The sequence below is a fragment of the Lolium perenne genome, chromosome 4 (genome assembly GCF_019359855.2).
Source record: "Lolium perenne isolate Kyuss_39 chromosome 4, Kyuss_2.0, whole genome shotgun sequence".
In the NCBI taxonomy this organism is placed as follows: Eukaryota; Viridiplantae; Streptophyta; class Magnoliopsida; order Poales; family Poaceae; genus Lolium; species Lolium perenne.
Window position 1 is genome coordinate 266,624,455 of NC_067247.2, and position 21,094 is coordinate 266,645,548.

The 21,094-nt window shown below is 43.7% G+C and overlaps 1 protein-coding gene across 2 annotated transcripts; it reads right to left on the bottom strand.

The window, feature by feature from the left end:
* Positions 1 to 3,515: 3,515 nt before the first annotated feature.
* LOC127331574 (large ribosomal subunit protein eL19y) lies at positions 3,516 to 5,722 on the bottom strand. Of its 2 annotated transcripts, XM_051357747.2 has the most exons (5): positions 5,509 to 5,720; positions 4,495 to 4,617; positions 4,100 to 4,413; positions 3,827 to 3,885; positions 3,516 to 3,730 (listed from the first exon to the last, which is right to left on the bottom strand). In XM_051357747.2, exons 1-5 carry the CDS (start codon positions 5,618 to 5,620, stop codon positions 3,706 to 3,708), a joined length of 633 nt encoding a protein of 210 aa, XP_051213707.1. In that variant the 5' UTR covers positions 5,621 to 5,720; the 3' UTR covers positions 3,516 to 3,705. The 2 variants fall into 2 exon arrangements, with proteins under 2 accessions (XP_051213707.1, XP_051213705.1); XM_051357745.2 differs by having other exon boundaries at positions 4,100 to 4,617; positions 5,509 to 5,722.
* Between the last annotated feature and the right edge of the window lie 15,372 nt (positions 5,723 to 21,094).

Here is a 21,094-nt window from a genome sequence, read left to right on the forward strand (position 1 = left end):
TACTGTAGTATAAAAGAAACAAGGTGCAGAAGCTCGCCCACGCGATCAAACGACCCAACCCAAATAGTCACATTGGGCAGACATGTTAAGCGCCATAATTGTTCAAAAGTTCAGAGTCAGCAAAATTCTTAACGCAACCATGGCAAAAGATACACCAGCTATCGCATCAAAAAGATCAATTGGATTACAGGACACGAACACCTTCTTTGAAAAATAATTTGCATAGTCATCTAACACTTAAATTGGACCTGGCTATTAGCTAAAGCCAACCTAAAACGTTATTCAGAACTTGTCTCCGTACATGGTTGCAACTTGCGAAGTAAACAAACTCAAGATGAAATCAACGAAAGCCCCTTTCAAGTTGCAACTGGGAAATAGAATGGTTCAAAAGAAATTTATTATCAACAAGAGGTACTACAGACAATAACAGAGGCCAGATATTTAGTTGGTCCCAGAGTAAGCTTAACGCAACAGGTTTCATACATTAACGTGTGCACCATGTACATACGAAAAGGAAGGAGTACTAATGCTAAATAAAAGGCAGGAGCACACGTGATCAATCAACCAAGAACGATCCAAATTAGGTACAAAACAAAGTGCACCATGTAAACAGAAAATGATGGGGTGCAGAACGAAGTGCGGGAGCTCAACATTCAGACCAACCGTCAACAAGAGAACTGGCGGCCCGCCTGGACGGTGTCACAACCCGTTGCCACTGGTATGATTGCCAGGACGTGAGCGTCGATCTGAACTGGATACAAGGGTTGTTTGTGGAGAACATCCAAACCTGAGGAAGAAGGCGAGGCTAGGGGGAAGACACAGCAAGCAACAGCGAGATTTTTGTTTTTACGGAGGTTTGCCTCGTTTCACTAATTAAGGAGAAATAGTTTGACAAAGCAAAGTATAAAAAAGTACTTAAGAGATTACTATCCCATCATTACAAAACTCAATTGCTTAGCACCCGCTGGTATCCAAAGTTCAACTTCACTCTTATTGATCTCAAGAAGGATCGGAGGTGGGGCGGACTTATTTTAGAAGACCCTTGTTTTCCTCTCCTACCATACCATCCAACTAACAAGCATGGTGAGGGAGGCCATTGCCTTGAGGTTTAGGGTGCCCTTGCTACACATTTTGCCCCACCACTTCTTGATGGATAGGTTTGTTGTTCACTCTTGCATGATGATATTGTGGAGTCTGAGCCACTCTTTTGTCATCCTCCAAACTCTTTTTGTGTAGCGACAAGGCAAGAAGAGGTAAGCCGCCGTCTCTTGGATTGGTTTGCAAAGAGGGCAAAGGCCACAATTTGTCAAACCCCTCTTCTCAAGACCGCCCACCGTCTATAGTCGATTTTAAATGGTCAACCAAGCAAAGAACTTGACTTTTGGAGGGGTCCATATTTTCCACACCATCTTGTTTATGCTTGTGAGAGTTGACCCAAAAAAAATTGGGCGTTGTAGGCCGAAGATGTGGAATACTCCCCACTTGAGGTGAGGTTCCAAGAAATAGAATCCTCGACTTCCTCATGTAGTTGGATGTTGCTGAGCTCATACCAAAGCCGGAGGTACTCTTGGACATGGGTAATGGTCAAGCTTGTGTCCATCTTGACTTTCGAAATCCATGTGTTGTTGTGCAACGATTGTTTGACACTCCATTTCTTTCTTGTAGATGCTACGATAAAAAGGAGGGGCAATATCCTTGGGCATCCTACCATTGAGCCATGAAGAATCCCAAATGGGGTCACGCCATTGGAACCATGTCCACTACAAACGTAGGAGGCGAGCATTGACTTGCTAGGCCAAGCCCAGAGTCCGTAAACATGTGAACTATAAAACGCGAGTTCAGACCACTAAACTCATATTTACGGGTCAAAAAAGTGCATGTGGGCAGATCAGAACCCGTAAACTAAAACTGTAAAAAAAGTATATTCTTGAATATGTCACTAGACCTACATGCCAGTTCTCTTTTTTTTCTTCTTTTTCCCTTGCCTTCTTCTTCTTCTTTCTCTGCTCCAGCCGCCCCGCTTGCAACCACCGCCCCGCTCTGGCCTCCCTGCTCCGGCCGAGGTCTGCGCCGCCCAGCTACCCGCCCCGCACCACCCGCTCTGTGGCTGTAGGTCGCCCTCCAGCTGCAACTTGCCCCGCGTCGGCGTCCACGTTGAGCACAACGTCCACGCCTCCCGCCCCGCCCCGGCGAGCTCGACCCCCGCCCCACCCCGTTCACGGACGCCTCCAGGGCTGCCCCGCCAGCGCCCGGCGAACTCGTGGCCGGTTGGCTGCCCACTCTCCCTTCCCCGAGCTCGCAACGCATGGCCCGTCAAAATTTGGTTGTCCTCTAGCCAGATTGATTTTGCCGAGTTTTGGTCCTATTCCAAGAATCCTCCAGCGAAACTGAAGGGTTCGGCGTCCGCGTTGAGCACAACGTCCATGCCTCCCGCCCCGCACCAACCACACCCAACTCCGCCCTGAGCTCGACCCTGCCCCACCCCGTCACGAACGCGTCCAGAGCCGCCCCGCCCTCACCCGACAAACTTGTGGTCGGCTAGCTACCCGCTCTTGCTTCCCCGAGCTCGCAACGCAGGGCCCTGCCGAAATTTGGTTATCCTCCAGCTAGATTTTTTGCCGAATTTTGGTCCTATTGCGAAAATCCTCCGGCGGAAGCTTCAGCCCGCCAAAACGCCACTAGAAATACAAGTTAGCCACTAGAAATACAAGTTAGCCGTTCGACCTTCCAACCAAGGAGTGGATTCGCAACTTGAGATTGTACGACACATCTGCACGTATTCCTGGACCAATGACACACTCTGTACTTTCACCTCCGAAGGATTCCACTGGCGACCAGCCTCGACAGCGTCACAACCCGTAGTTTCAGTTCTTCATTCTCATGCCTATATCTCCTCTGTAATGCATTGACTAGCTAGGCCAAGCCCACGTACAACCACCACCAGTCGGCCAATCCACGGTGCGTTGCTGAATTACACACAATTGCGCTATGAGCAGGCGCTAGGAAAGAAGGCTTGGCAATTAGGGCCGATTCCAGATTGCCAGCAAAGTTTTACATCGGGCACTCCACCTTTTATGCTCAATTTATCTCTTGGCAAGCACGTGAAGAGCTGCCCTGCGCTGTACATGTCCTGAACTAAGTTTCCTAGCTATTTACTGATTAAAACAACAAATTTCCTAGCATTGTAGTACTGACCGAGAGCTTCCTGGTTTGAAGGAAACATGTTTTGATGTATTGAACTAGAGAAAAAAAAACCAAGAATTTCAAGTACGTCTGTCAAATAGGATCATGAAGGCTAAGTACTTAATATCCATATACTGATCTCAACACAAACGAAGAAAAGACATAGGCTCTACCCAAATATAGTCCACCATTGGTCAGACATGCTAACCAGCAAATTCGATCCAACCTATAGAAGGTGCCAAAGGCTCATTCTGCACTTCGTAGAACATATGAATACATCTAGCTACCGCATATAAGAACGATTAAGCGAACACAAAGGGAAGACACGAAACTTAAACAGCAAGTTCATGAACGATACTTTGCATAAGCATCTAATACTACATCCAGTAGCATGAAACATAGTATCCAGGATATCTGGGACAAAGATACTTAAATGCTGAACAAAAAGGTTCATACTTCAAAATTTAGCTACGACGAAACAGATTTCACTCAGTAAACAGATCACTTTTAAACGTCAGATCTTCACTTCTTTGCCTTCTTTGGTGCCCTGTGACATTAGGAACAAGCAGAAGATCAGCCAAGCTAAACAAGACTTTTCAACTGCAAAGAAATGGGCAAGAAAGAAGTGAGAAGGAATGCTTACGCTGCAGGTTGAGCAGGAGCTGCTGCCGCAGGTGCGGGTGCTGAATGGTCAACTGGGCCCTGTTTCAACAAATGAAAGATCATTAAATCATCTGAACAACCTTACTATCATAGACTATAAGGTCACAATACAGGATCAAGAAGGCAAAGTACTTAATATGCATATATTGATCAAATCATGGAAGAGCTGGTAATCATGTTTCATGAGAAACAAACAAGATGCAAAATAGTAGAAACATGATAGATAATTAGAAACCAGAGCACATCATCTTACCTGAGCAAGCCTTTCATCCCTCCTGGCAATCTTCCTTACACGGCTTGCCTTGCTCTTGGCACGCTTAGCCTCGAACTGGTCAGCAAGCGTCTTCTCCCTAGCCTTCTCAGCCTTTGACTTGTGAATGTTCTCCATAAGCACACGCTTGTTTTTGAACATGTTACCCTTGACCTTGAGGTACATGTCATGGTACATGTGCTTGTCAATCTTCTTTGCCTCGCGGTACTTGCGGAGCAGACGCCTGAGCACACGCATCCTCCTCATCCACAGAATCTTGGTTGGAAGCCTAGCCTCCCTGGTACCCCTACGCTTACCTGAAAAGTAACATGTAAGATAAATATACAGTTCAAAAGTAATGCAATGATACAGTGTGAATGAAGTTTGTACTTGCATACCATATCCAGAGTGACGCCCCTTCTGCTTTGCCTCATGGGCCCTGCGTGCACGCGACCTGGAGTGGATCTTCTGGGGCTTCCTGATGATGAACCCATCCTTGACCAACTTGCGGATGTTTTGGCCTGCACAAGGGAAAGCATTACATAACCGGCATGTTGTCCTAGCTACACACAGACCACAGACAGACGATACTATCAAGGATATGGAACATGTATTTAGCCATAGAATGCAGCACAACAAAACTATGTTTGGAGAACAAAGATAACAAATATCAGAAAGCACTAAATTACAATACCACCAAGGAGACAACGAAATACACATCTTAAGTTGAACAAATGTAATCATTACAGTAGGCCGAGACTGATTAATTGCCATATAAATACTAGCTTCGAGTAGTTCATCAGTTCAATTTCAGATAATCATTTAGGCACGGACTCTAGCATTGATGGCACCCAATCTAAATGACCACAAACACCTGTACTCCTGTAGTGCTATGTAAATCTAACACAATTTCATGACAATCATCAACTACAAGAAGCAATACATGCAAGGGATACAACAACACATCAAGAAAAGGGTGCAGCAGCAGCAGGCGCAGCATCGCTCAACACTTCATATTACCCTGATAGAAATTATTGTTCCAGTAACGGCAATTGATAGCATGCAGAACATCTCCATCAGGACTAACTAACTAGTGCAGGCAGGACTAACTAAATAGTGCAGGTCTGATGTCCCACACCGCAAAAGAATCCTAGGTTCGAGCCTAACTAATCCGAGACAACTCAAACGGCTCCAGCCCGATACAGAGCACGCAAACACGGCTAAATCATATGTCCCCAGCCTACGAGTTGATAAGAAACCCATCTTGCTAACTTAACAAAGAACCTAATATCTAGAACGTCAATACCGCATAGATCAGCAACAGAGCGTCAGATCTGAAGGCGCCGCACGGGACACCCGGATACGACGCACAAATAAGACGAGGAAGGGAGGAGGAATGGGGGGGTTCTCACGCGAATTCGCCATTGAGATCTCGTTGACCTCATTGGGGTCGAGCCAGACCTTGCCCTTGCCGCACTTGAGCACGCTCGAGGCGAGCCGCTTCTGCAGCTTGAGGGACACCATCGCCGCCGCCGCCGCTCGGCTTCCTCCTCTTCTCTCCTCCCCTCCCTACCTGTGTGGTGTGTGGCTGTGGTGGAGGCGCAGGGGTGCAAGGGTTTGCGCGAGGGGCGGCGCGAGCGCCTTATATAGCTCGGCAGCCTAGGGTTTCGTCCAGGCCCTTCCTGGGCCTTGTATTTTCTAGCTCGGTTCGCTGGCCCACACCGGCCCGTTAGTTGTGGCCGTATAGCACCGTGGGCTCGAGCGAGTGGAATAAGTGCCCCATGGGTGTGCCCATATAGTATGTGTTGCTTTTTACGAGCCCAAGTAGAACACCCTGCAGGAATCTAACGACAACTTGAAAGCAAAACAATTCGAACAAACATAGACAAAATCATTACAAAGATGCTCCCTCGTCCTGAAGAGCTCTAACCGAGCGACCCAAACCGCGCCCGCGCGTCCGTTTGGGTCGAGCCGGACAAAAACGCGGCCCAGCGCGCGGACCTATCCCTAAAACGGATGGCCGCGGCATCCGGGACGACCCAAACCCGGCCCAAATCTGGGACGAGTTTGCGTGGCCGTGGACGCCGGATGCTGGTCGCTCGCGTCCTCCCCTTGTCCGCCCCTGGCCCGCCTGTCTGTCTCCCAAAACACAAACCCCTCGCACACATCTCCCGCCGCTCCGCCGCCAGCCAAGGACCGGCGATTTGGGAGAGGCGTCGACGCCGGCCACCGTCGTCGACACGCCGGCAAGCGGGGCGGAAGCATAGGTCGCGGCCCCCGCGCTGCTTTCGCCGCGTCGTAGCAGAGTCGGAGGACGCCGTCGCCGTCGCCACTGTCCTCCCACTGTCGCGAGACCTCCCGCCGTTCGCAGCTGCGCCGTTGCCGCCGGAGGTGAGCTCTCGTGCACCGTGTTTGCAGACCGCAAGTCGGCCGAGACGGCCATGGCCTGCAGGTCCCTACGGACGCACCGGATGGCCTCCGCGTGCGACGTGTTCGATGAAATGGGCATACTAAAATTTGTCCCTTTTTCATCTGTAGATCATGGTGGACAGCGACGACGACTACTTATTCAAGAACTTCAACGACACGTCGTCCGACGAGGACTCGGACGACGAATTTTTCACGGATGCTGCGCTGATCATCCACGATCACATTGTCTCGCAGATCCCCGTGCACCGGGGGTCCTTGCCGGGGCGCGCCGCCGCCTTGGACCGCAAAAGAGAACGCGGCCAGGACCGGCTCTTCACCGATTACTTCCACCCCAAGGCATTGTACACGCCGGCCATGTTTCGCCATCGTTTTCGGATGTCCAGACCGTTGTTCCGCCGGATAATGGATGGCGTCAAGCTCTACGACGACTACTTCCACGCGAAAGTGGATGCAATTGGTAAGGTAGGCCTCTCTTCGTACCAGAAATGCACGGCAGCGATTAGGATGCTTGCATATGGCGTTGCCGGTGATTTCGTAGATGAGTACACGTGCATGAGTGAGTCTACCGGCTTGAAAGCGATGTACAGGTTTTGCAGAGCTGTGATCGGTTCGTTCGGAGAACAGTACCTCCGGCAACCTAATACAGAGGACACAGCTCGTCTGTTGTCAATCAACGCTTCCAGGGGGTTTCCTGGGATACTTGGCAGCATAGACTGCATGCACTGGGAGTGGAAGAACTGCCCCTTTGGTTGGCAGGGGGCATACAGTGGCCATTCTGAGGGATGCACAGTCATTCTTGAAGCTGCTGCTTCACAGGATACATGGATTTGGCACTCATTCTTCGGAATGGCTGGCTCGCACAATGACATCAATGTGCTTCAGCGCTCTCCGGTGTTTGATAGGCTAGCGTACGGTCAGTCCCCTGATGTGGATTTTGAGATCAATGGCCACCACTACACTAAGGGTACTACCTTGCTGATGGTATCTATCCACCTTGGGCTACACTCGTGAAGACAATCCGAAAACCCAACTCAGTGCAGGAGGCAAGTGATACGTCTCCGACGTATCGATAATTTCTTATGTTCCATGCCACATTATTGATGTTATCTACATGTTTTATGCACACTTTATGTCATATTCGTGCATTTTCTGGAACTAACCTATTAACAAGATCTTTGAAGTGCCGATTCTTTGTTTTTACTGCTGTTTTTGGTTTCAGAAATCCTAGTAACGAAATATTCTCGGAATTGGACGAAATCAACGCCCAGGGGCCTATTTTGCCACGAAGCTTTCAGAAGTCCGAAGAGGAGACGAAGTGGGGCCACGAGGCGCCCAAACCATAGGGCGGCGCGACCCCCCCCCTTGGCCGCGCGGCCCTATGGTGTGGGGCCCTCGTGCCGCCTCCTGACCTGCCCTTCCGCCTACTTAAAGCCTTCGTCGCGAAACCCCCAGTACCGAGAGCCACGATACGGAAAACCTTCCAGAGACGCCGCCACCGCCGATCCCATCTCGGGGGATCCAGGAGATCGCCTCCGGCACCCTGCCGGAGAGGGGAATCATCTCCCGGAGGACTCTACGCCGCCATGGTCGCCTCCGGAGTGATGTGTGAGTAGTCTACCCCTGGACTATGGGTCCATAGCAGTAGCTAGATGGTTGTCTTCTCCCCATTGTGCTATCATTGTCGGGTCTTGTGAGCTGCCTAACATGATCAAGATCATCTATCTGTAATTCTATATGTTGCGTTTGTTGGGATCCGATGAATAGAGAATACTTGTTATGTTGATTATCAAAGTTATATCTATGTGTTGTTTATGATCTTGCATGCTCTCCGTTACTAGTAGATGCTCTGGCCAAGTAGATGCTTATAACTCCAAGAGGGAGTATTTATGCTCGATAGTGGGTTCATGCCTGCATTGACACCTGGGACGATGTGATGAAAGTTCTAAGGTTGTGTTGTCTGTTGCCACTAGGGATAAAACATTGATGCTATGTCTAAGGATGTAGTTGTTGATTACATTACGCACCATACTTAATGCAATTGTCTGTTGCTTTGCAACTTAATACTGGAGGGGGTTCGGATGATAACCTGAAGGTGGACTTTTTAGGCATAGATGCAGTTGGATGGCGGTCTATGTACTTTGTCGTAATGCCCAATTAAATCTCACTATACTCTTCATGATATGTATGTGCATGGTCATGCCCTCTTTATTTGTCAATTGCCCAACTGTAATTTGTTCACCCAACATGCTGTTTATCTTATGGGAGAGACACCTCTAGTGAACTGTGGACCCCGGTCCAATTCTCTATACTGAAATACAATCTACTGCAATACTTGTTCTACTGTTTTTTGCAAACAATCATCTTCCACACAATACGGTTAATCCTTTGTTACAGCAAGCCGGTGAGATTGACAACCTCACTGTTTCGTTGGGGCAAAGTACTTTGGTTGTGTTGTGCAGGTTCCACGTTGGCGCCGGAATCCCTGGTGTTGCGCCGCACTACATCCCGCCGCCATCAACCTTCAACGTGCTTCTTGGCTCCTCCTGGTTCGATAAACCTTGGTTTCTTTCTGAGGGAAAACTTGCTGCTGTGCGCATCATACCTTCCTCTTGGGGTTCCCAACGAACGTGTGAGTTACACGCCATCAAGCTCTTTTTCTGGCGCCGTTGCCGGGGAGATCAAGACACGCTGCAAGGGGAGTCTTCACTTCTCAATCTCTTTACTTTGTTTTTGTCTTGCTTAGTTTTATTTACTACTTTGTTTGCTGCACTAAATCAAAATACAAAAAAAATTAGTTGCTAGTTTTACTTTATTTGCTATCTTGTTTGCTATATCAAAAACACAAAAAAAAAATTAGTTACTTGCATTTACTTTACTTGATTCATCATGTTTCCTTTTAATTTTACCACGAAAGATATACCGGTAGAACGTGGGTCTATAATTGGGAGAAATAATATAGAGGAATTTTTCAACCATGTCGATCAGTTGACGATTTTGAGGATAGACACTTGGTAGACCTTGCCCCCACCTATGAAATTGCTGCTGCTGCTTTAGTTCGCATGTTGGAAACTAAATTTGTTAATCTCAATCCTATAATCCAACACATGTTTCTCACACTTGGTGATATGGAAGAAGGGGAAAAGAAAGATTTTGTTTTAGAAACCCTTCTTAGAGAATTTGGTGGTATAGCGAGAGAGGCTAGAAAGGTCTTTGCTAAATTTAATATGCTTGGTTCTTACACCAATTTTGTTAGTCTCTTTGAAAAGATGGATATGGATAGAATAAAGTACACTAATAATATTAATGATGGAGGGGAGATCAAAGCACCAATACCATGTAAACTCTTAGCTATGAATGATGCACTAGAAAATAACTATGCTTGGCTTGTTCCTGAAAATTTGTTTGATGAGAGTAGCACGCCTAAGACTAATGAAAAGGGAGATGCTAAAACTTATGTATCCAATATACTATGCCTGGTTGAGAAAACTCCACACCCCGCTGAGAATGCACCACCCTTTGATAATACTTGATACACACTTTCTGCGCCTAGCTGAAAGGCGTTAAAGAAAAGCGCTTATGGGAGACAACCCATGTTTTACCTACAGTACTTTGTTTTTATTTTGTGTCTTGGAAGTTGTTTACTACTGTAGCAACCTCTCCTTATCTTAGTTTAGTGTTTTGTTGTGCCAAGTAAAGTCTTTGATAGTAAAGTAAGTACTAGATTTGGATTACTGCGCAGTTCCAGATTTCTTTGCTGTCACGAATCTGGGTCTACCTCCCTGTAGGTAGCTCAGAAAATTAAGCCAATTTACGTGCATGATCCTCAGATATGTACGCAACTTTCATTCAATTTTAGCATTTTCATTTGAGCAAGTCTGGTGGCCTAATAAAATTCGTCAATACGAACTGTTCTGTTTTGACAGATTCTGCCTTTTATTTCGCATTGCCTCTTTTGCTATGTTGGATGAATTTCTTTGATCCATTAATGTCCAGTAGCTTTATGCAATGTCCAGAAGTGTTAAGAATGATTGTGTCACCTCTGAATATGTTAATTTTTATTGTCCCTAACCCTCTAATGAGTTGTTCTAAGTTTGGTGTGGAGGAAGTTTTCAAGGATCAAGAGAGGAGTATGATGCAACATGATCAAGGAGAGTGAAAGCTCTAAGCTTGGGGATGCCCCGGTGGTTCACCCCTGGATATATCAAGAAGACTCAAGCGTCTAAGCTTGGGGATTCCCAAGGCATCCCCTTCTTCATCGACAACATTATCAGGTTCCTCCCCTGAAACTATATTTTTATTCCATCACATCTTATGTGCTTTTCTTGAAGCGTCGGTTTGTTTTTGTTTTTGTTTTGTTTGAATAAAATGGATCCTAGTATTCACTTTATGGGAGAGAGACACGCTCCGCTGTAGCATATGGACAAGTATGTCCTTAGTTTCTACTCATAGTATTCATGGCGAAGTTTCTCCTTCGTTAAATTGTTATATGGTTGGAATTGGAAAATGATACATGTAGTAATTGCTATAAATGTCTTGGGTAATGTGATACTTGGCAATTGTTGTGCTCATGTTTAAGCTCTTGCATCATATGCTTTGCACCCATTAATGAGGAAATACATAGAGCATGCTAAAATTTGGTTTGCATATTTGGTTTCTCTAAGGTCTAGATAATTTCTAGTATTGAGTTTGAACAACAAGGAAGACGGTGTAGAGTCTTATAATGTTTTCAATATGTCTTTTATGTGAGTTTTGCTGCACCGGTTCATCCTTGTGTTTGTTTCAAATAAGCCTTGCTAGCCTAAACCTTGTATCGAGAGGAAATACTTCTCATGCATCCAAAATACTTGAGCCAACCACTATGCCATTTGTGTCCACCATACCTACCTACTACATGGTATTTTCCGCCATTCCAAAGTAAATTGCTTGAGTGCTACCTTTAAAATTCCATCATTCACCTTTGCAATATATAGCTCATGGGACAAATAGCTTAAAAACTATTGTGGTATTGAATATGTAATTATGCACTTTATCTCTTATTAAGTTGCTTGTTGTGCGATAACCATGTTCACTGGGGACGCCATCAACTATTCTTTGTTGAATTTCATGTGAGTTGCTATGCATGTTCATCTTGTCTCAAGTAAGAGAGATCTACCACCTTATGGTTAAGCATGCATATTGTTAGAGAAGAACATTGGGCCGCTAACTAAAGCCATGATCCATGGTGGAAGTTTCAGTTTTGGACAAATATCCTCAATCTCATATGAGAAAATTATTAATTGTTGTTACATGCTTATGCATAAAAGAGGAGTCCAGTATCTGTTGTCTATGTTGTCCGGTATGGATGTCTAAGTTGAGAATAATCAATAGCGAGAAATCCAATGCGAGCTTTCTCCTTAGACCTTTGTACAGGCGGCATAGAGGTACCCCTTTGTGACACTTGGTTAAAACATGTGCATTGTGATGATCCGGTAGTCCAAGCTAATTAGGACAAGGTGCGGGCACTATTAGTACACTATGCATGAGGCTTGCAACTTGTAAGATATAATTTACATGATACATATGCTTTATTACTACCGTTGACAAAATTGTTTCATGTTTTCAAAATCAAAGCTCTAGCACAAATATAGCAATCGATGCTTTTCCTCTATGGAGGACCATTCTTTTACTTTCAATGTTGAGTCAGTTCACCTATTTCTCTCCACCTCAAGAAGCAAACACTTGTGTGAACTGTGCATTGATTCCTACATATTTGCTTATTGCACTTATTATATTACTCTATGTTGACAATTATCCATGAGATATACATGTTACAAGTTGAAAGCAACCGCTGAAACTTAATCTTCCTTTGTGTTGCTTCAATGCTTTTACTTTGAATTATTGCTTTATGAGTTAACTCTTATGCAAGACTTATTGATGCTTGTCTTGAAGTGCTATTCATGAAAAGTCTTTGCTATATGATTCACTTGTTTACTCATGTCATATACATTGTTTTGATCGCTGCATTCACTACATATGCTTTACAAATAGTATGATCAAGGTTATGATGGCATGTCACTCCAGAAATTATCTCTGTTATCGTTTTACCTGCTCGGGACGACGAGCAGAACTAAGCTTGGGGATGCTGATACGTCTCCGACGTATCAATAATTTCTTATGTTCCATGCCACATTATTGATGTTATCTACATGTTTTATGCACACTTTATGTCATATTCGTGCATTTTCTGGAACTAACCTATTAACAAGATGCCGAAGTGCCGATTCTTTGTCACTGCTGTTTTTGGTTTCAGAAATCCTAGTAACGAAATATTCTCGGAATTGGACGAAATCAACGCCCAGGGGCCTATTTTGCCACGAAGCTTCCAAGTCCGAAGAGGAGACGAAGTGGGGCCACGAGGCGCCCAAACCATAGGCGGCGCGGCCCCCTGGCCGCGCGGCCCCGTGGTGTGGGGCCCTCGTGCCGCCTCTGACCTGCCCTTCCGCCTACTTAAAGCCTCCGTCGCGAAACCCCAGCACCGAGAGCCACGATACGGAAAACCTTCCCGGAGACGCCGCCGCCGCCAATCCCATCTCGGGGGATCCAGGAGATCGCCTCCGGCACCCTGCCGGAGAGGGGAATCATCTCCCGGAGGACTCTACGCCGCCATGGTCGCCTCCGGAGTGATGTGTGAGTAGTCTACCCCTGGACTATGGGTCCATAGCAGTAGCTAGATGGTTGTCTTCTCCCCATTGTGCTATCATTGTCGGGTCTTGTGAGCTGCCTAACATGATCAAGATCATCTATCTGTAATTCTATATGTTGCGTTTGTTGGGATCCGATGAATAGAGAATACTTGTTATGTTGATTATCAAAGTTATATCTATGTGTTGTTTATGATCTTGCATGCTCTCCGTTACTAGTAGATGCTCTGGCCAAGTAGATGCTTGTAACTCCAAGAGGGAGTATTTATGCTCGATAGTGGGTTCATGCCTGCATTGACACCTGGGACAGTGACAGAAAGTTCTAAGGTTGTGTTGTGCTGTTGCCACTAGGGATAAAACATTGATGCTATGTCTAAGGATGTAGTTGTTGATTACATTACGCACTGATGACGCGTAAAGCACACGCTCGTTGGGAACCCCAAGTGGAAGGTGTGATGCGTACAGCAGCAAGTTTTCCTCAGTAAGAAACCAAGGTTTATCGAACCAGTAGGAGTCAAGAAGCACGTTGAAGGTTGATGGCGGCGGGATGTAGTGCGGCGCAACACCAGGGATTCCGGCGCCAACGTGGAACCTGCACAACACAACCAAAGTACTTTGCCCCAACGAAACAGTGAGGTTGTCAATCTCACCGGCTTGCTGTAACAAAGGATTAACCGTATTGTGTGGAAGATGATTGTTTGCGTAAAAACAAGAGAACAAAGATTGCAAGAGATTGTATTTCAGTAAAGAGAATTGGACCGGGGTCCACAGTTCACTAGAGGTGTCTCTCCCATAAGATAAACAGCATGTTGGGTGAACAAATTACAGTTGGGCAATTGACAAATAAAGAGGGCATGACCATGCACATACATATCATGATGAGTATAGTGAGATTTAATTGGGCATTACGACAAAGTACATAGACCGCCATCCAACTGCATCTATGCCTAAAAAGTCCACCTTCAGGTTATCATCCGAACCCCCTCCAGTATTAAGTTGCTAACAACAGACAATTGCATTAAGTATCGCGCGTAATGTAACTAGTGACTACATCCTTGAACATAGCACTAATGTTTTATCCCTAGTGGCAACAAGACATCCATAACCTTAGAGGTTCTTGTCACCCCTCCGCATTCACGAGACATGAACCCACTATCGAGCATAAATACTCCCTCTTGGAGTTACTAGCATCAACTTGGCCAGAGCATCTACTAATAACGGAGAGCATGCAAGATCATAAACAACACATAGACATAGCTTTGATAATCAACATAACAAGTATTCTCTATTCATCGGATCCCAACAAACGCAACATATAGAATTACAGATAGATGATCTTGATCATGTTAGGCAGCTCACAAGATCCGACAATGATAGCACAATGGGGAGAAGACAACCATCTAGCTACTGCTATGGACCCATAGTCCAGGGGGTAGACTACTCACACATCACACCGGAGGCGACCATGGCGGCGTAGAGTCCTCCGGGAGATGATTCCCCTCTCCGGCAGGTGGTGCGGAGGCGATCTCCTGGATCCCCGAGATGGGATCGGCGTTGGCGGCGTCTCGGAAGGTTTTCCGTATCGTGGCTCTCGGTCCCGGGGGTTTCGTCACGGAGGCTTTAAGTAGGCGGAAGGGCAAGTCGAGGGGGCACAGGGGCCCCAGGATGACAGGCGGCGCGGCCAAGGGGGCCGCGCCGCCCTAGGGTTTGGGCACCCTGTGGCCCCACTTCATTTCGTCTTCGGACTTGGAAGCTTCGTGGAAAAATAGGCCCCCGGGCGTTGATTTCGTCCAATTCCGAGAATATTTCCTTACTAGGATTTACTGAAACCAAAAACAGCAGAAAACAGCAACTGGCACTTCGGCATCTTGTTAATAGGTTAGTTCCAGAAATGCACGAATATGACATAAAGTGTGCATAAAACATGTAGATAACATCAATAATGTGGCATGGAACATAAGAAATTATCGATACGTTGGAGACGTATCAGCATCCCCAAGCTTAGTTCTGCTCGTCCCGAGCAGGTAAAACGATAACACAGATAATTTCCGGAGTGACATGCCATCATAACCTTGATCATACTATTTGTAAAGCATATGTAGTGAATGCAGCGATCAAAACAATGTATATGACATGAGTAAACAAGTGAATCATAAAGCAAAGACTTTTCATGAATAGCACTTCAAGACAAGCATCAATAAGTCTTGCATAAGAGTTAACTCATAAAGCAATAATTCAAAGTAAAAGCATTGAAGCAACACAAAAGAAGATTAAGTTTCAGCGGTTGCTTTCAACTTGTAACATGTATATCTCATGGATATTGTCAACATAGAGTAATATAATAAGTGCAATAAGCAAGTATGTAGGAATCAATGCACAGTTCACACAAGTGTTTGCTTCTTGAGGTGGAGAGAAATAGGTGAACTGACTCAACATTGAAAGTAAAAGAATGGTCCTCCATAGAGGAAAAGCATCGATTGCTATATTTGTGCTAGAGCTTTGATTTTGAAAACATGAAACAATTTTGTCAACGGTAGTAATAAAGCATATGCATCATGTAAATTATATCTTATAAGTTGCAAGCCTCATGCATAGTGTACTAATAGTGCCCGCACCTTGTCCTAATTAGCTTGGACTACCGGATCATCACAATGCACATGTTTTTACCAAGTGTCACAAAGGGGTACCTCTATGCCGCTTTGTACAAAGGTCTAAGGAGAAAGCTCGCATTGGATTTCTCGCTATTGATTATTCTTCAACTTAGACATCCATACCGGGACAACATAGACAACAGATAATGGACTCCTCTTTTATGCATAAGCATGTAACAACAATTAATAATTTTCTCATTTGAGATTGAGGATATATGTCCAAAACTGAAACTTCCACCATGGATCATGGCTTTAGTTAGCGGCCCAATGTTCTTCTCTAACAATATGCATGCTTAATCATAAGGTGGTAGATCGCTCTTACTTCAGACAAGACGAACATGCATAGCAACTCACATGAAATTCAACAAAGAGTAGTTGATGGCGTCCCCAGTGAACATGGTTATCGCACAACAAGCAACTTAATAAGAGATAAAGTGCATAGTTACATATTCAATACCACAATAGTTTTTAAGCTATTTGTCCCATGAGCTATATATTGCAAAGGTGAATGATGGAATTTTAAAGGTAGCACTCAAGCAATTTACTTTGGAATGGCGGAAAATACCATGTAGTAGGTAGGTATGGTGGACACAAATGGCATAGTGGTTGGCTCAAGTATTTTGGATGCATGAGAAGTATTCCCTCTCGATACAAGGTTTAGGCTAGCAAGGCTTATTTGAAACAAACACAAGGATGAACCGGTGCAGCAAAACTCACATAAAAGACATATTGAAAACATTATAAGACTCTACACCGTCTTCCTTATTGTTCAAACTCAATACTAGAAATTATCTAGACCTTAGAGAAACCAAATATGCAAACCAAATTTTAGCATGCTCTATGTATTTCTTCATTAATGGGTGCAAAGCATATGATGCAAGAGCTTAATCATGAGCACAACAATTGCCAAGTATCACATTACCCAAGACATTTATAGCAATTACTACATGTATCATTTTCAAATTCCAACCATATAACAATTTAACGAAGGAGAAACTTCGCCATGAATACTATGAGTAGAAACCAAGGACATACTTGTCCATATGCTACAGCGGAGCGTGTCTCTCTCCCATAAAGTGAATGCTAGGATCCATTTTATTCAAACAAAAAAACAAAAACAAACCGACGCTCCAAGAAAAAGCACATAAGATGTGATGGAATAAAAATATAGTTTCAGGGGAGGAACCTGATAATGTTGTCGATGAAGAAGGGGATGCCTTGGGCATCCCCAAGCTTAGACGCTTGAGTCTTCTTGATATATGCAGGGGTGAACCACCGGGGCATCCCCAAGCTTAGAGCTTTCACTCTCCTTGATCATGTTGCATCATACTCCTCTCTTGATCCTTGAAAACTTCCTCCACACCAAACTTAGAACAACTCATTAGAGGGTTAGTGCACAATAAAAATTAACATATTCAGAGGTGACACAATCATTCTTAACACTTCTGGACATTGCATAATGCTACTGGACATTAGTGGATCAAAGAAATTCATCCAACATAGCAAAAGAGGCAATGCGAAATAAAAGGCAGAATCTGTCAAAACAGAACAGTTCGTATTGACGAATTTTAAAATGGCACCAGACTTGCTCAAATGAAAATGCTCAAATTGAATTAAAGTTGCGTACATATCTGAGGATCACCCACATAAATTGGCTTAATTTTCTGAGCTACCTACAGGGAGGTAGACCCATATTCGTGACAGCAAAGAAATCTGGAAATGCGCAGTAATCCAAATCTAGTACTTACTTTTCTATCAACGGCTTTACTTGGCACAACAAAACACAAAACTAAGATAAGGAGAGGTTGCTACAGTAGTAAATAACTTCCAAGACACAAAATAAAAACAAAGTACTGTAGGTAAAAAACATGGGTTGTCTCCCATAAGCGCTTTTCTTTAACGCCTTTCAGCTAGGCGCAGAAAGTGTATATCAAGTATTATCAAGAGACGAAGTGTCAACATCATAATTTGTTCTCATAATAGAATCAAAAGGTACCTTCATTCTCTTTCTAGGGAAGTGTTCCATACCTTTCTTGAGAGGAAATTGATATTTTATATTACCTTCCTTCATATCAATAATAGCACCAACAGTTCGAAGAAAAGGTCTTCCCAATATAATGGGACAAGATGCATTGCATTCAATATCCAAGACAACAAAATCAACGGGGACAAGGTTATTGTTAACGGTAATGCGAACATTATCAACTTTCCCCAAAGGTTTCTTTGTAGAATGATCAGCAAGATTAACATCCAAATAACAATTTTTCAGCGGTGGCAAGTCAAGCATATTATAAATTTTCTTAGGCATAACAGAAATACTTGCACCAAGATCACATAAAGCATTACAATCAAAATCTTTAACCTTCATCTTAATGATGGGCTCCCAACCATCCTCTAGCTTTTTAGGAATAGAGGCTTCGCGCTCTAGTTTCTCTTCTCTAGCTTTTATGAGAGCATTTGTAATATGATGTGTGAAAGCCAAATTTATAGCACTAGCATTAGGACTTTTAGCAAGTTTTTGCAAGAACTTTATAACTTCAGAGATGTGGCAATCATCAAAATTCAAACCATTATAATCTAAAGCAATGGGATCATCATCCCCAATGTTGGAAAAAATTTCAGCAGCTTTATCACAGGCAGTTTTAGCAGTTTTAGCAGTTTCAGGCAGTTTCTCGCGCTTTGCATTAGAAGTGGAAACATTGCTAACACCAATTCTTTTATTAGTATTAGTAGGAGGTGCAGCAACATGTGTAGCATTAGCATTACTAGTGGTGGTAATAGTCCAAACTTTAGCTACATTCTTCTCTTTAGCTAGTTTTTCATTTTCTTCTCTATCCCACCTAGCACGCAGTTCAGCCATTAATCTTATATTCTCATTAATTCTAACTTGAATGGCATTTGCTGTAGTAGCAATTTTATTATGATGATTCTCATTAGGCAAAACTTTTGATTTCAAAAGATCAACATCAGCAGCAAGACTATCGATTTTAGAAGCAAGAATATCAATTTTCCCAAGCTTTTCTTCAACAAATTTGTTAAAAGCAGTTTGTGTACTAATAAATTCTTTAAGCATGGCTTCAAGTCCAGGGGGTGAACTCCTATTATTGTTGTAAGAATTCCCATAATAATTACCATAGCCGTTGCCATTATTATAAGGATATGGCCTATAGTTGTTACTAGAATTGTTCCGGTAAGCATTGTTGTTGAAATTATTATTTTTAATGAAGTTCACATCAACATGTTCTTCGTGTGCAACCAATGAAGCTAATGGAACATTATTATGATCATTATTAGTCCTATCATTCACAAGCATAGACATAATAGCATCAATCTTATCACTCAAGGAAGAGGTTTCTTCGACAGAATTTACCTTCTTACCTTGTGGAGCTCTTTCCGTGTGCCATTCAGAGTAGTTGATCATCATATTATCAAGAAGCTTTGTTGCTTCACCAAGAGTGATGGACATAAAGGTACCTCCAGCAGCTGAATCCAATAATTTCCGTGAAGAAAAATTTAGTCCTGCATAGAAGGTTTGGATGATCATCCAAGTAGTCAGTCCATGGGTTGGGCAATTTTTAACCAGAGATTTCATTCTTTCCCAAGCTTGAGCAACATGTTCAGTATCTAATTGTTTAAAATTCATTATGCTACTCCTCAAAGATATAATTTTAGCAGGGGGACAATATCTACCAATAAAAGCATCCTTGCATTTAGTCCATGAATCAATACTATTCTTAGGCAGAGATAGCAACCAATCTTTAGCTCTTCCTCTTAATGAGAAAGGGAACAATTTTAGTTTAATAATATCACCATCTACATCTTTATATTTTTGCATTTCACATAGTTCAACAAAATTATTAAGATGGGCAGCAGCATCATCAGAACTAACACCAGAAAATTGCTCTCGCATAACAAGATTCAAGAAAGGTGTTTAATTTCAAAGAATTCTGCTGTAGTAGCAGGTGGAGCAATAGGTGTGCATAAGAAATCATTATTATTTGTGGTTGTGAAGTCACACAACTTAGTATTTTCAGGGTTGGCCATTTTAGCAACAGTAAATAAAACAAACTAGATAAAGTAAATGCGAGTAACTATTTTTTTTGTGTTTTCGATATAGCAAACAAGATAGCAAATAAAGTAAAACTAGCAACTAATTTTTTGTATTTTGATTTAGTGCAGCAAACAAAGTAGTAAATAAAACTAAGCAAGACAAAAACAAAGTAAAGAGATTGAGAAGTGGAGACTCCCCTTGCAGCGTGTCTTGATCTCCCCGGCAACGGCGGCAGAAATTTAGCTTGATGACGCGTAAAGCACACGCTCGTTGGGAACCCCAAGTGGAAGGTGTGATGCGTACAGCAGCAAGTTTCCCTCAGTAAGAAACCAAGGTTTATCGAACCAAAGAGGAGTCAAGAAGCACGTTGAAGGTTGATGGCGGCGGGATGTAGTGCGGCGCAACACCGGGGATTCCGGGCGCCAACGTGGAACTCGCACAACACAACCAAAGTACTTTGCCCCAACGAAGCAGTGAGGTTGTCAATCTCACCGCTTGCCGTAACAAAGGATTAACCGTATTGTGTGGAAGATGATTGTTTGCAGAAAACAATAGAACAATATTGCAAGAGATTGTATTTCAAGAAAGAGAATTGGACCGGGGTCCACAGTTCACTAGAGGTGTCTCTCCCATAAGATAAACAGCATGTTGGGTGAACAAATTACAGTTGGGCAATTGATAAATAAAGAGGGCATGACCATGCACATACATATCATGATGAGTATAGTGAGATTTAATTGGGCATTACGACAAAGTACATAGACCGCCATCCAACTGCATCTATGCCTAAAAAGTCCACCTTCGAAGTTATCATCCGAACCCCTCCGGTATTAAGTTGCTAACAACAGACAATTGCATTAAGTATCGCGCGTAATGTAACTAGTGACTACATCCTTGAACATAGCACTAATGTTTTATCCCTAGTGGCAACAAAGACATCCATAACCTTAGAGGTTCTTGTCACCCCTCAGTTCACAGACATGAACCCACTATCGAGCATAAATACTCCCTCTTGGAGTTACTAGCATCAACTTGGCCAGAGCATCTACTAATAACAGAGAGCATGCAAGATCATAAACAACACATAGACATAGCTTTGATAATCAACATAACAAGTATTCTCTATTCATCGGATCCCAACAAACGCAACATATAGAATTACAGATAGATGATCTTGATCATGTTA